Here is a 14,846-nt window from a genome sequence, read left to right as displayed (position 1 = left end):
TAAAAATGAAAGCCAGAAAAGCAACAAATGCAAATCAGAAAGTTGATCAGGGACACAGAAGGACACAGAAGCAGCCCAGACCTCATGGAGCTAAGAAAAATAAACAGATTTTTAAACAAGTCCAAAACCAAGTGCAAAACTGGAAGCCCAGCACCACAACTGGCTGCTGGCAGGAGCACTGGCCACTGCTGAGCAGAAAGTGCAACACCAAGGCTCAGCACTGCTGTCTGGGCTCACCCACTCGAGACCCTGAAGCTGGATGCAGGAGCTTGGGCACCCAACGGGTCCCCGGGCAGTGATACTGGGGGCTGGGACCAGTGGGACAAAGCAGCCCCTTTCCAGCCCCTCTGCAGCTTTCTCCTTCTCTCAAACCTTACCTTTAAACAAGTTGGAAATGTAACTTTAAATAAAAGGTTAATCAATCCAAGGAAAAGAAATTAGCAATGCCTGTGGGGGATTCTTCTTTGAAGAAATGTTTTTCAAACATCTTTGATCTTTTCAAGAGAGCTCTTGTTTGAGCACCACAGTAAGACCTCCAGAAGAAATGAGTTTGGGGGACTCAAGGGGCTAGAATGAGAAGCTCCCCAGCCCACACTGCACAGGAGCTTGGTCCCACCTGGGTCTATCTTTGCGCACAGCAAGGAAACCATGACCTTGTGAAGAAAACCAGGCAGCTCCCAGAGACTGTAGGACCATGAGGCCCCTATCAGCCCAGCACCAAAGCACTACCTCTCACTCCTCTTGACACCAGTTGCTTCAAACCAGTTGGCCACACAAGCAGCAGGCCTATGATAAAGATGTGGAAAGCCAAAGAAAGAAAGAACAAAGCAGCAATTTATTTTTCATGCCTCTGGGATAAGCTATTGGACATCAAGAGTAGGAAAACTCCCTTTGTCAGCTCATCCTCCTCCTTGAATGTTCAGGCCAGCAGCAGCACTGAGGAGGGAGAACACACTGGCCTGACTCATCCCCTCCACGACTGCTAAAGCACACACAGCCCCAGCCCCCCGCCACGACATGCGGGGCTGCCCAGGCAGTGGGGAGCTGGAACACCCCCCTGCTGATCCCAGAGGGTGGGGAGACCACATGGACACCGGGACTAGGAGAACCAGGATGCCAGGGAGTGGGTGGATGCAGGGAGAGTAAGGGAACATGTAAAAGAGAAGGACAATTCAGCCAGAAGAGACTGGAGAAGAGAAAGCATAAAGCAATTAACCGTGCTGGCAAGTCAGGGGAGAAAGCCTGGACAAAGAGATCCTTTATTCTTTTTCTAGTCACTTTCCAAGTAAGACTTTTCCTGACTATCTAAAATGTTGGTTTGGGATGGCAGAATTTTAAAAAAAGCATTTTCAAATGCCACTTTCCAACAAGCAGCACCTCTACCCATGTCCAGACTTGTCAACAGCAGCTCCAGGATACCAGCAGCTGCCAAATCTTTGTCCCAGGGCAATTAACTAATTGGTGGCTGTGCTCAGCTGATTGGGAACTGCCCCTGTGCAAGACAACAAGCTCTGGCTCTGCTGCAGCCCTGCCAGCCCAGGAGCCACCATCTTCCTAACTAACACACCCCAGAAGCCCCGCTCAGAAGGCAGGCGTTCACGGTATCAGTCCTGGGGACGGGATGGCCTGATTCACTGCCTGCCCGCAGCACTGGCTGAATCCTCCCGCAGCGTCACAGGCTCAGCTTCAGCTCTTGGCCCTCTGATCCATGAATATAAGTCTTCCTCCCAACTTGTGAACAAGTATTAAACAACCAGCATTAAAAAGCTCAGCTCAGCAGCTAACTGAACACATGGTTATTCCATAATTCAGCAAAGAACAACAGAAAATTCACCTCTGCCCTGTCTCCATCTTCGGTCTCCCCACAGCACATCTCTCCATTATTTCTCCAGATCAGTCAAGGATACAGAACTGCTGACAGCAAGGCAGTGAGCTGACACTCCTGCTATCACTGGAGAGGCAAAGCAGATTCAATCCTAGATGGCTATCAACATAACACAGGAAATTTTGATATGCAGCTGTGCCATCCATCTCTGCTCCTGACGGATGGTGCCTGCACGTGTGCCACTGATAAAGCCCAAATGCTCATGAACTTCATCTTCATTTTTGCACAGACTGTAACTCAGGCAGCAGCCACAAGCCGGAGTGATGAATGTCCTGCCACCTGAAAGGCACCGACTGATGATGCTGGATACTCAATGCAAGGAAAAAAGAGCAACTCTGAAATGGCTTTAAGCAGGTGAGAGATATGGACTTGAGTACAAATGTGCAGTTTGCCTAGAACAAGATGTGTCATTTGCAGAGAGACCAGGGGCAATGTTGCGACCCATGAGCTGGATCCTGTCAGTGACCGTCCAGCCTCCCTGCTGAGGGTCTGCATCAACAGAAAACTCAACAGCACCTTCTGCTAGGTACACCATGATTGCATTCCTCATCATGGGATTATTTTATCCTGCATAGGGCCAAAAGCCTCAACACAGAGTCCCTCATAACTCTTAGAAGCCCTGCCCCTGCTTCCTGGCTCTGCTCAGTCTTCCCCTGCCCACATGTAAGCTCTGATGATTGCTTACAGCAAACATACTGAGCAAACGCATGTAACAACAGAAGATCTGCTCTCTCTTTCACTTCCGAGTTCCCCGCTGTATCTTGGTTAGATGCATAGCTCAGATTTGGACTGTCAGTGCCTCTCACAGCCATGAACACAAGGACCCTGCAACAACCACTTAGCAGCAAGTGGTAGGTCATACGCAGGACGCTGGAGCTCGGCTGCGCACAGGCTGCACGTTCACCTTGCTGCCACACACCTAACATTTATTTCTCATTACTTGGTGGCCACCCTCAAACTTTATCCTATAAACAAACACGCATCTTCCTAGTCCTTTTGCTGTTCCTTACAGGATACAGATACTGTCCCTGTAAGCTGGGAGGACAAAGCACAGCTCCCGAGAGCACTGCTGTGAGGGCCAGCACCCACCTCTGAACAGCTCTCGCCTGGGCTCCCTTCCCCCTCCTACCGCAGCGATTCCCCATTAATATGAATGATGGTTTCCAACGAGCACGGCTTTGTTAAGCATCTGGGCTGCAACAGAGCAAGGCTCTAAATAGTTATATCAAAGTGACCACTAAAAATGCAGTACTGCGTAAAGAATTGCTGCGGGAGCAGGGAAATGAAGGGCTCCACAACTGCATTTCAAACTAAGCACTGCCTACCCCAAGGCAGTAACTACTGCTCCCCAGGATGCAGATGCTGTGGAGAGGACGGAGTAATTTGAATTTGCTTACAGATGGGAATGTGCTAGTCACACTCAACTGCAGTTACTTTGAAACAGATTTCAGACAAGCCTCACTCCTGGCACAGTCAAAGTACTGCAGGATGGGAGAGCTGGCACACAAGTCACGTCCGCTTCCAAGAACTGGCTCCTCTCCCTCCCCGGCTCCCTTATTAAAGCATACGGCTGCCGTCAAAGCTGCAGCCTCTGCAGTGCACCTTCTGCAGATATCTTCTTATCGGCCAGGGATGCCACAGCCCATCTCACAGCTAATGTGACTTGCAAAACTTCCCAGAGGACAACGGCTGATTTGCTCATGCACAGCACCCGTCCTCTCAGATATGCAAGGCGAAAACACCCACTTTTCAGGAGGGAAACACTAAGCCACACAGACATTAAGCTCCAGGTCACCTGGACCCACACTGGCAAAAGTCTAAACTCCAGTGATTTCGGTCCCTTATGACACAGGGTGGGACGACAGTGGGATTTAGGCATCGCAGCTGGGAGCACCACAGTGCCCAAGAGCAACGTATTGTCACAGTGGCACTGGCAGAGCCATGCTCAGCAACGTGTTCCCCATCGACTGGGTGAGGAAGAGTCAGATGGGCGCGGCTCCTGAGTCCCCAGCTGCCGCCTCTGGTCCGCTTCAGTGCCCAGGCACAGCCACAGAGGTCAATTCACTAGGTGAGCATCTGGAGAGAAATGGCAAGGCAAGAAAAACTTGGGGATTTTTCCTCCACAAATAGCAGATAATCTCAGGAAACACACAGCATGGGCTTGGGGTATAATTCAGGTGCGAGTTTGTGTTTTTTCCCAAACCAGCTGCCAGCCCCACAGAGATGACATACCCTCTCCAATACTCCAGACAGCCCATACCCTACTTAAAATCCTTCCCCAGCCAGTAGCATTTTACAAACCATTTTGGCTTCAAGAACCACCCACTTACACCACCCGCATCATGCCTGGCTTTCAAAGAAAGCCCTGCTGAAGTCAGTCTGATCTGCACACCCCTTTCTCACAGGCACTGCTGCAGACTCAGCATCTTTGGCACAACACCAGGGGCCCCTCTCTCTGCTCCCTGTTGCAGCATGGCATGCATGCCAGTGGGGAAGAAAGGCTGGAAAGAGCTGCAGCTGCCTTCTTCCTTGTCCTTCCATGGGACAGCAGCAGGGGACAGGTTTCCCACCCAGCACAACACAGGGAATTGCAACCAGCAGCCACTTTCATCAATACACTTGACCACTAACAGTGTGTTACACCTCTGGGACAGGTCTGAGCCCAGGTCTGGTACTGGGAGAGCAGCTGCAAGACAGACGAGCAGAAACGACCGCAGCCACCCAGAGACACTCCTCTGAAGGAGAGGCAGCTCACAGCCCTCCATTACCACTGCTGTTACAAATGCTTTAAAGACAAAGGAAAATCCTGACAGGAGTAGGAAACACCAGTGCATTTAAGCTCTTTATAAAATTAAATCATGCCTTCAATAATGACTAAATACAATAGGATACACATAATCTCCAGAAGCTTAAATCCACAAAATACCAGCAGCAAAGCTGCTGTGACTGATAAACTCCCGAAGGGCACATACAGCAGGGACACGAGAGCAAAGCCATGTGGCCGCAGCCCTGTCCCTGAACAGCCTGACAGGTCTTCTGCGTGCTACCACTACACACAGGGGTCCCGGCCCCTCAATGGGACTATCCCGGGCAGGCAAGTGCTGAAGGAGCCAACACCAGGACCAGGGCTACACCCAACAGAGGTCTGGGGGATGGATGCAAAGTTGTTCAGCCATTCCCAGATAACACAATCCCTGGTTTCAGGGATTTTTTTTCCCCCCTTAGAAAAAACAGTGCTTTCAGATCTACTACTCTAAAAGGCTGAAGACTCCCATTACCAACTGAAAGACTTACCTTACCTTGACACCACAATTATAGGGGAGAACTAGCCTACCTCAGAATCTGATATGGAGACCCGATTGGACTCTATCGTTGGTCTCCTCATTATACGTGGTGATGGCCCTGTGGCATAAGGACCATAACCTGGAGTGTTGCTAGATGCCAAATAACCTCCTGATGATCTTTCCTGAAGAGACAACTTCCTACTTGATAGGATGGGTCTAGTGAGAGGTCTCTTGGGAACATGCCTCCAGTGAGCATCTTCTGACCGCTGGGAAGGCAGAAATACATTCATGTCACTGTTGACTCCATTTCTTTGGATGTCTTTTATGTTATCAGAAAAGACTGCGTCATTTTCTTCAGTGTCGTCTTCACCATTTTGGTCGCTTCTGTCTGGGCCAACAGCCACATCTATGGCTGCCACCCGCTCTGCCAGTTCAGTTTGCGTGTCTTTGCAGCATTTGTCTATGCCTCCATCCATGGCATTTGTTGGAGAGTCCCCCATCGCTGCGTCCAGCTCGTATGGTCTTAGATGGCACTGCAGAGAGCTGCGATGCTAGTGCTCACAGACAGCACAGGGCATGGAGGAATCTTTCCATGAAACACCTAAAAGAAAACACAGAGGTAAACAGTAATACTGTTCACTCAACACAGACATAACCAAGACACCCGTCTCGGGCTTCTTCCAACATAAAAGAAAGCAAAAGCAAAACACTGGCAGGCTGTAAACAAGTTGCAAACACTCAAAAGGAAAGGCAAACCCAAGCATCAAGCTAGATATGAAAGCAATAAAGATAAGATTTTATCTGATGTGCAACAAGTGACACAGTTAAAGAGAACTTCTCCTTCTGCTGCCAGACCAAGAGTCAACCGGAGCTTACAATAAAGGAGAAGTACAGCTTCTTAAGCTGAGGGTAAAGGGTCAAACTTTTGACCTCTTGAATTCTTATTTATAGGGTACAAGAGCTTCTGGTATGTATCCAAACCCAATGTGCGTAACAACAAATCCACAGCCTCCACAGTAGCGTCTCTGTTGCCTTGTAGGGCCCTACAGAGTGTCACAGAACAGCCTGGAAGCCAAGCCATGGCTGGTGACTTCCACACTCTCAAGTTATTTGCAACGCAGTCAACAGCAAAGGCAGCATTTAAAGTAGGTCTGGTTCCAGGGTTGCCCCTGGCCACCCACAGTTGTAGCCTGTGTGCAAACACACATTAACCTTGTTGCCCACAATGTATAAAAGCTATACTGAGCTGCAAATCAACAACACTTAATGATTACCAGCATGTGGGAATCAGCTTCTCCTTTGGAAAAGACCTACAGAACACAAAAATGCAATACAAAGCTAAAACTGCTGAATAAAATCACTGTTTCCTGGATGCTAATTTCAGCTTCAATTTAAAACATATTTCAGTCTTCCCAACACAGTCCAGAGCAGGAAATGATCCTCTGCAGCACATGGCTGTCATCCCTTAATCACCTCTGAAGATGCAGTGCTGCAGGATGCATCATCTCATCCCTCTGCCCAGTTTCTGGGAACAGTGAGAGAGCATCCTGGACTGCATTCAGTGAATTTCAGTGTAGGCTTAACTGAAATATTGCAACCTTTGGTTCTCTACGTGCAAAGCAGGTTGTGCATAAAAAACCCTGCAAGACAAGTGACTCTTGCATCACCCTGTTTTCATGCTGGCTACACTTAATTTACACAACGAAGGGTCAGAGTGAGCAAGTTCAAAAAGCCCCATCCAGCACCAGCCTGGGAACACACACAACACCCTCACCAGGGAGCACGTAGCAAAGGTCAAGCCTGGCTCAAAGCTGCCCAGCAATGCTCAGTTAAACACCCTACAACTGAACTCTGCTGCAAAGAGAGACAACCTCCCGAGTCCCTCGCACAACCACAGCAGCCAAGCTCAAGTAATCTTTTATATCAGTAAGGAAACGAGAGAAAGATCTGGATGGCAGGCTTCACCCTAGGTCAAATGCCAGTCATGGGGGGCACATGCCAAGTACTCAGTATCACTGAAACATCCAAATCTAACATGTCCCTCCCCACAGCCTGCTGGCCACGTCCTTCTTCTCCACTCCGGTATAATCTTCCCCCCTTCTCCTGTCTTTTCTGCAGGCTTGTTTGAAACAAATTGACAGAAGTGTCACTCACTCAAAACAGTAATGAAATAGTGAGATCAGCTTTAAAAGCTTCTATTAAAACTATATTTAAACCTTCAGTCCCAAAGCACAAATTCCTTTCAGAGCCAGGACGCAGGTGCTGGGGGGTGGCTCGCAGCAGCAAGGGAAGAAGGGGTGCAGGGTCCAGGTCCAGCACATACTGCGCGTGGTCCCACAAACCCACAGGCGAAGCAACGCCAGCCTCCCCTCTGCAAGACCTCCCCGCTCTCCCAAACCAGGCTTCGCCCTAGGAAGCCAGCTGCGGCCCTGCGCGGGCTCAGCAATGATCCTGTCCTTTGAAACAGATTTGTGGGAAGCCCGCAGAGGGCTTGCTGTCTGCAAAATGCTCGTGCAAGGTTTGCGCTTGGGAAGCTTCTGAGCTGACTTGGGAGCATCAGGTCAGGGCAACTGCAAGCCTGCGGCCACCCTGCTATCTCTGAAGAGGATTTCCTTCTCGCCAGGGCCTGCCCAGCAGCACATTTCCCAACCAGATGCTCATGAGGACTCCTCGTGGGATGCCTGCGTGCTCGACTTTGGGTGCAGGTCAGCGCCTCAGCCCCTGGGGAGCACAGACCAGCCTCCAGCCCTGCCTGCAGGGCAGCAGCTTCCCATGGCCGCACAGCCAGGAAAGCACCAGGCCACGTGGCCACCATCAGCAGCTGCCCTCGGCACCACCGGGGCTGGGCTGCAGCTCTGCTCCCAGTCCAGCGCTCCAGCCTGTGTGTTCCCTTCAATCAGGGGAACTATTTTAAATGAAGGGATGGAGGGAGTAAAAATGCTTTCACCATTTAATCCAACTTGCACAAGGGATAGGAGGAAACTTCTGATTCCATCCTGCATTAAAAGCCTGGCTTTGCCCTTCTTCCTACAGGGAAACAAACCCAAGGCCTTTCCTTGCAGCAGCTTTAGCTTCTGAATAGTCACAGCTCACCTCACTTCTGGGAAGCATCAAGAAGAAAATCAACCTGCAACTTGTAGGTCCCAGCAGACAGCAATGCTTGTGTTAGCCGCCTGTGCAGCTCTTCACTGCCCAGACCAGGCACCCCGGGGTGTCACCCCATCACGTTTGCACAGCTCTGACCCACAGCTCAGGCTGCAAAATAAATCTTCAGCTAACTGACAACTTAAATAGATAAACTTAAGATAAACCCCATAAATCAGTTCATCCGATCAAAACAGACCCATAGAGCATCACAACAAATAATATAGTGCTGCTAAAAGTATGCTAAAAAAATCCAGCAAGAGTTAAAAGAAAATAGTTGTTCATCTGCAGAGCTGTGCTTTGTTTCAGGTTCTGCTGTTTTGAAAGATTCCTTTTCACTGATAAATCCTCCAAAAGTGTATTGGAAAGCAGTGGTTTCTGAATAAGTAAATCAGTTACGCACAGACCAGTCTTACAGTGCATAAAACTCAGTACAAGAGGCAATTATTTATTTCTGCAAGGCAAAATCAATGGTGGATTTGCAGTTTGTCAGGCTGTAACACAACCGCACCATGCTGTGATGGGAAATCCCAGCAAAACAGACACATCACCACTACCTTCTACAAGCTCCTGCACAGCTTTGGGCCCGATGCTCTTCATGCAGTCACCAGTCTGATTCCCCCCCAACACCTGCTGTAGATCAGAGAATTATTCTGCAGACATGAACTAAAGCTGCAAACAAGCTTATATGAGCAAAATTAATTTACTTACACATATCTTATTTACCATTTTTCCCTGTAGCTACTCCTCTGCTGCAGGCAGACTGCCACTTCAACGGTGTTTTTCACAATATATTTATCAAATGGCTGCACATGTTTCCTAGGCAGGCACCGAGCAGAGCATGGTACAAAAAACCCTTTTGAAAAGAATAGGATTCTGGAGAAAATCTCTCTGTATTGTACGTGGGAGCAGGAGATGAGCGAATGCAATTAGTTTTGCTGCTCAATAAAGTATTTCAAAGCATTGTTTGAAAAATAAAAACCTGCAAATCTAGTTTACTGCTTGGTCCCTCCATTTGGCTAACTAGAAATGTTCCTATGAAAAAGGATGGGGAGGTTAAAAGGCCCTGGGCCTCAGCAAATCCAGCTTCATTTCCTGATTTCGCAACAGACTACTCAGTAAAGTGACTTTACAGCTTCATCTGTTGCAGTTCCCAGGTTAAGAGGGATGACACTGCTCTCAGCCCACCTCGTCCCACTTCCCTTTTCTGTCCCTGAGAACGCATCTGCCCTGGGTTGAGGCACCAAGGGCCTTTGCAGTAAAATAAGTCACAGTGAATAATAACTACAATGGGCATTTGCACGGAGAGTGTTCAGGCAGCTGTTTTGCTGCTGTTGAGAGTTGGAGACTTCTTCAAATGTCCATGGATGGTGCCAGCATGGGGACCGGCAGAGACATCACAACTGAAACCCTGTTTGAAGGCCATATCCATTAGGTGCCTCTTGACCACACAAGACCCACAGGCACTCTCACTAAGTGAGGTCCCAAAGATCACAGAAGGCTTCAGTCTGCTGCTTTAATATACACTAGCAAGGTCAGGAGGCAGGTCAAGTTTCCTAAATGGTGCAGGCAGCCATGTACCAGGACAGGCTGCCTGCAGAGGGACATCCTCTCCATCACCCATCACCAGCATCCTTCAGCTCAGGTCACAGTCCTGCCTTGGGGCAGAGCTGGGCCTGTCTTGTATCCAGCCCTGTCTTGTATCACCCTGTGCTTGTGTTGTGCTTCCTTCAGATGATCCCCCACAGCAGCACAGCCAGGAGGAAGAATCTGCTCTGACTGCTGTCAACCGGCACCAGAAACTCCCTTTAAGGAGAGAAGTAGCAAGTCCTGGGCTGGGCTGCCAAGTCCTGAACAGCTCCTCAAATGAAATTTTTGAAATATTAGGTCAGCAAGTCCCTTCCAGAGCCCAAGCTGTCTACCCACACCAAGCAATACAGCCTATGACTATTTCCATCCCGGAGTCTCTCCTGTGCTCCCTGTTCTGCAGTCGGGTCTGCAGGACTTCCTAGAGCACTCAGCGTTAGTCCACTACCCTGACAAGAGGGAGATATTTCCACAGTCCAACCCTGACCCCATCAACTTTTTATACACAGAGGAGGCACTTGCCCAAAATCCAGTCAGCTCACTCCAACACCTTCAGTCTGGAGAAGCTGAAGAGGAACTTGTGTCCCACAGCCATGCACTGGAACAACATCTGAGCTGCCAAGAGCCCCACAAGCACAAAGTGGTTTGCAACACATGGGTCTTCAGGTCTAAGGAGCCACTTATGGCTCTCATTGCTGTGGTGGGAGAGCAACTGGAGGGTTCATTTTTGGTGCAGCAATTCAACTCCGAGCATGCTGGCCTTCATTTCAGCTCTGCTCACTGCCGGCACACTGAGCAGGCCTCCTGTCCGCCTCCACTCACACTGCTGCTGTGAGGAATCAGGCCTTGGAGAAGCCCACAAGCTCCTTGGCATCTGTGAAGACTGCTTTCAGACATCCACGGGCCAAAAGGCAGCCCCAACCAAGTGGCGAAGAACAACGAGAAGCTGCAGCTCTGTGAAGCCAAAAAGAAAGCAAATCCCTGCAGCCCTTGCAGAGATAATCAAGACAGATGTACACCAGACTGGCTATTTGGACCATGTTCTCCTTGGGAAGCAGGTAATCATTTTTTGGTACCTATTCCTGACTAGAAGCAGGAGACATTAACACAACCCAAATAATAAATAAGAATATACCATTTGTGGTTTTTTCATACACACCATATGTTTGCTTTATCCTGCGGCTTACGAGGCTCTTGTTTCAGAGCACAGACAATCGTGTCTTGCTGAGAAATCACTCGATCCTGCTATAATCATCCTAGTCTTTTCCCTCTTCTCTCCACAGTTCTTGGCAGTGAGCCTGGCTGTTGTGCCACAGCTGAAAATTAGATCATAAAAGCAAGGCGCTTTGATTACTTCTGTGAAGCTCCTAGCACAGCTTTAAAAGTAACTGCTGAAGGACAAAGAACAGTATTTTTTTGCAATTCAAGAGCTGCTTGAGAAATTTGAGAAACAGGTTCAGGCCCCTGCTCCTGCCAGATTTCTTGAATGACAACAAACATCTCCAGACCACAGTCTGGAAAATGCACCATTTCTACCTCCTCCTTCTTAGTCCTTACCAAGGCAGGGTGTTTTCAAAAGGGATTTCAGGGCCAGTTCAGTCCCTGAGCTACAGACAAGGAGCACCCCTGAGGACTCCATGCTTGTCCAGCTCTCCCTCTCTTCCCCATGAGAGACCCCAGCTGAAGATAAGATCTGAGGTTTGGGTTCCATGTAGGGCTGATGCTTTCATATCCCTTGATGTAAGGTGTGGATGCAGATGTGAGACAGCAGTGCTGAGCTCAGCAGTGAGCTCCTGATATTATAATGTAGAAAATAAAAGTTACACACCTTCATACCATGAAGGCCATGTAACTAATTTTAAGAGCAAATAATAGCACGTTTTAAATACGTTTTGAAACTAGCCAGCATGCTGAACTAAAATCTCCAGTCTACCAGCCTACAGCATGAGAGAACCACCACCTTATGCATAGAGTACTGAGCTCAGGAAGTTTTACAAAAGATTTCCCAACTGCATTATATTTCATCCCTCCATATCCTAATTATATGATTAAATAAATTTGCATAATCAGATGCAATTACACTAATTGCATATATAAGCAATAATCAACCAAAAATTACTCTGAAGAAAAAGTTTCTACTTAAGGAAATTCCTGTAACAAGAAAACATTGAGGAGTGCCAAATCTATCTAAGTGAGAGCAATATTAACATTAAACACTCCAGATAACACTGGTGAAACAGGAACCCTGCCAGAACAGTATTTAACCAGGTGCAGCTATGTTGGCACATCTTAACCATGGCTTCGGTGGGGACAACACCAATGAACCAAAGAGGAGCTGTGCTCCTTCGTACTCAAGCCCTGGCTACAAACTACCTTCATACAACAGGTTTGGCTGCCATGTGTCATAGCAGATAGAGGTTCAGCGAGACTTGTGGGCCTGATGCTGGGCTGTATTTGCTTATGCTTTAATCTTTTAAAGCTGTTTATCAGTGTACAAGCATTGGAGGTGGTTTTATTTTGCAAATTACAGACAGGAAAGCATGGGGAATGGTCAATGAGAGGCACTCAGCCCACATATCCCACAGGTTTTGCTTGCAATGATGCTAAGTGCCATTCTCACCATTCTCTGCCATATCTCCGTAGTGACCACAAACCCAGCACATCCCAACACCCAACTCCACACGTCCACCCTGTCCCTGCAGATGACCTGAGCTCAGATTATAACAAATCCCATATGCCCTTGTGACAAGGCACACAAAAGCCTTGTGGGGGAAGGACCCTGGCTGCTGTGCCAGCCTGACGTCAGCCCCTGACAACGTGGCAATGAAGGACAGAGGATGGAGGAGGTCGGTGTGGGCAGAGAGCACCGAGCCCAGTCATGCTGTGTGACTGCACAGAGGATGTCCCAGCATGTCCCTAGCCATATCGGATGGTTTGTCCTACCTCCAAGTGATCCTAAGGAAAGCAATATGAAGGAACTGGGCTTGTTAATATGCACACACACTGCCTGGACAACATCTGAGTCACCCAGTTTGATGTCAGAGGAGAGCAAAAACTCAGGAGACTCCCGTTTCCGAAGCTGCTCCTGTGCATGCTCCCATCTGGCACTCAGCTGACGCTGACTCAGAGTCTGCCCACCCCAACCTCCTCTTCCAATACCCGTCAAGAGTGCAGGAAATACCCCAAATGCAACTTGCACCATGCACACGGAAAGCTGAACCCCATAATCCAGTGGAAAAGCAGCCTTCTGACCACCAACTATAAGAGTAGATGCTGTTACAGCTTGAGGTTGCACAGGTGGGCATGGGCAACGTCACCTCACAGAGAGGTACCTTGTAGGGTCAGTGCAGAATTTGTGCAGCAGAGGGAGCAGACTGCTGGGGCTGAACCTGAGCAGGGAGGAGGAGGCGGAGGAAGAGGAGGAAGAAGTGTCACGGTTTCTGTCATTTGCTGAGCTGAGAGGCGGCGTGATTCCCAGAAGAGGGGGCAGCAGTGGCAGGGAGCACAGCTTGCTGAAGGTGGCATTTAAACAGCCTGCGAGGGGGTGCTTCAAAAAAATAACTGAGAATGTCAGATTACATGAAGTTTGAAAGGCTTAGATTATTTGTAAAATATTAACAAGCAAGGCAGTAGCCAGACCCTGTTGATTTATGAGAAAAATAACTACCTCAGACTTATGGAGTCTTTAATATTTAGGGTCTTCATTGCTATAATGACTTTTCAAATGTCTGTACCATGGTGAGGTAAATGGCAGGTTAAAGGAAAAAGATTTTCAGTTGTTCTAAGGGAAAGAGATTAGTCTCAGATGAGCCATCTTCTGCTGCAATCTGTAATGATATCTCAAAATTGCCACAGAAGATGATACAGTGACGAATAAACCTAAAATGAAGAAATCAAGAGGACTTGAACAGCATAACAGTCTGCAAGAGTGAGGTCTAACCCTCCACAATGGCCAAATCCCCTCTGATCTCACAGGAGCAGAACTGAGCACTCAAATCAAACCTGTCTCTAAACCACTGCAATTGCTGCAGCGCCTTCGGGTGACTGCTGCAAAGCAGGACACATCCGATCAAAATGGGCCATGGGCACTAGCAAACAGCTTACGGAAAGCATCTCTTGTGGCATGGAGAAAAAGAAAAGGAAATCTAAGAGAAAGAACCCAAACCACAACACACAGCAGCAGTAAGCACATGCATGAACAGGCACAGCACATGGCATCTCTCCTCTAGTTTTAGTGTAAGGTCTGGCTTTTAAGCCTGATAAGCCCAGCCTGCAGCAAAGGCTCCAGGAAAGTAGGGGAACCTGCCAAGCAGGCAAACCAGCACTCACACACCAATCTGTGACCCTGAAGAACAGAAAACAAGTGTAAACAACAGCTGATTTTTTTAAATTGAGTCTTCTGTATTTCAGTTTGTGCCCATTGCCTCTTGTCCATTCACTGGGCATCACTGAGACAAATCTGCCTTCATCTTTTTTACCACCTCCCCCCATCAGACATTTACACACGTGGACAAGACCTCCCCCAGCCTTCCTCCAGCCCCATCCCCTACTGCTGCCAACGTCCGCCACACATGCAGGAACCTCACACCTCTGAGGGTTCCTCCTCTGTCCAACCGGGCTCAAAAGCTGCAGAGAGAAGGAGCAGAGAAGAAAACACACCACCCTTCTCCTGCCAGGACGAGTTTACAGAAGTCTTGTAAAGAACAGGTTAAGTAGGATTGTTGTCAGCGCTCTGCAGCAAACCTATGCAGGTTACAAGTGAACAGGTTACAAGGGGTTTCCCAACCACGAATGCTGCCTCCCCTGCTCAACACAGGGACTGCAACTGTTTTCCTACTCAAACTCCTGAATTTCTGGCATATATTCTGCAGCAAGGACCCATAAGCCTGAGCAGCTTCCTCAGCAGAGCCCATGATATACACTAGTAAATAAATAAATTGAAGATG

General features: G+C 48.5%; 1 protein-coding gene across 4 annotated transcripts in view; it reads right to left on the bottom strand.

The window, feature by feature from the left end:
• CAMKK1 (calcium/calmodulin dependent protein kinase kinase 1) overlaps positions 1 to 14,846 on the bottom strand; it is a 108,393-nt gene that overhangs the window by 60,756 nt on the left and 32,791 nt on the right. For all 4 annotated transcript variants that reach the window (XM_074890747.1, XM_074890746.1, XM_074890749.1 and 1 more), the window contains exon 2: positions 5,220 to 5,770. In XM_074890747.1, coding sequence (XP_074746848.1) covers positions 5,220 to 5,669 — 450 coding nt within the window. In that variant the 5' untranslated portion in view covers positions 5,670 to 5,770. The remainder of the gene's footprint in view (positions 1 to 5,219; positions 5,771 to 14,846) is intronic.

The sequence above is a fragment of the Strix uralensis genome, chromosome 20, assembly GCF_047716275.1.
Source record: "Strix uralensis isolate ZFMK-TIS-50842 chromosome 20, bStrUra1, whole genome shotgun sequence".
In the NCBI taxonomy this organism is placed as follows: domain Eukaryota; kingdom Metazoa; phylum Chordata; class Aves; order Strigiformes; family Strigidae; genus Strix; species Strix uralensis.
The sequence above is the reverse complement of the archived record's forward strand: the minus strand, read 5'-3'. Positions and strand labels throughout refer to the sequence as shown.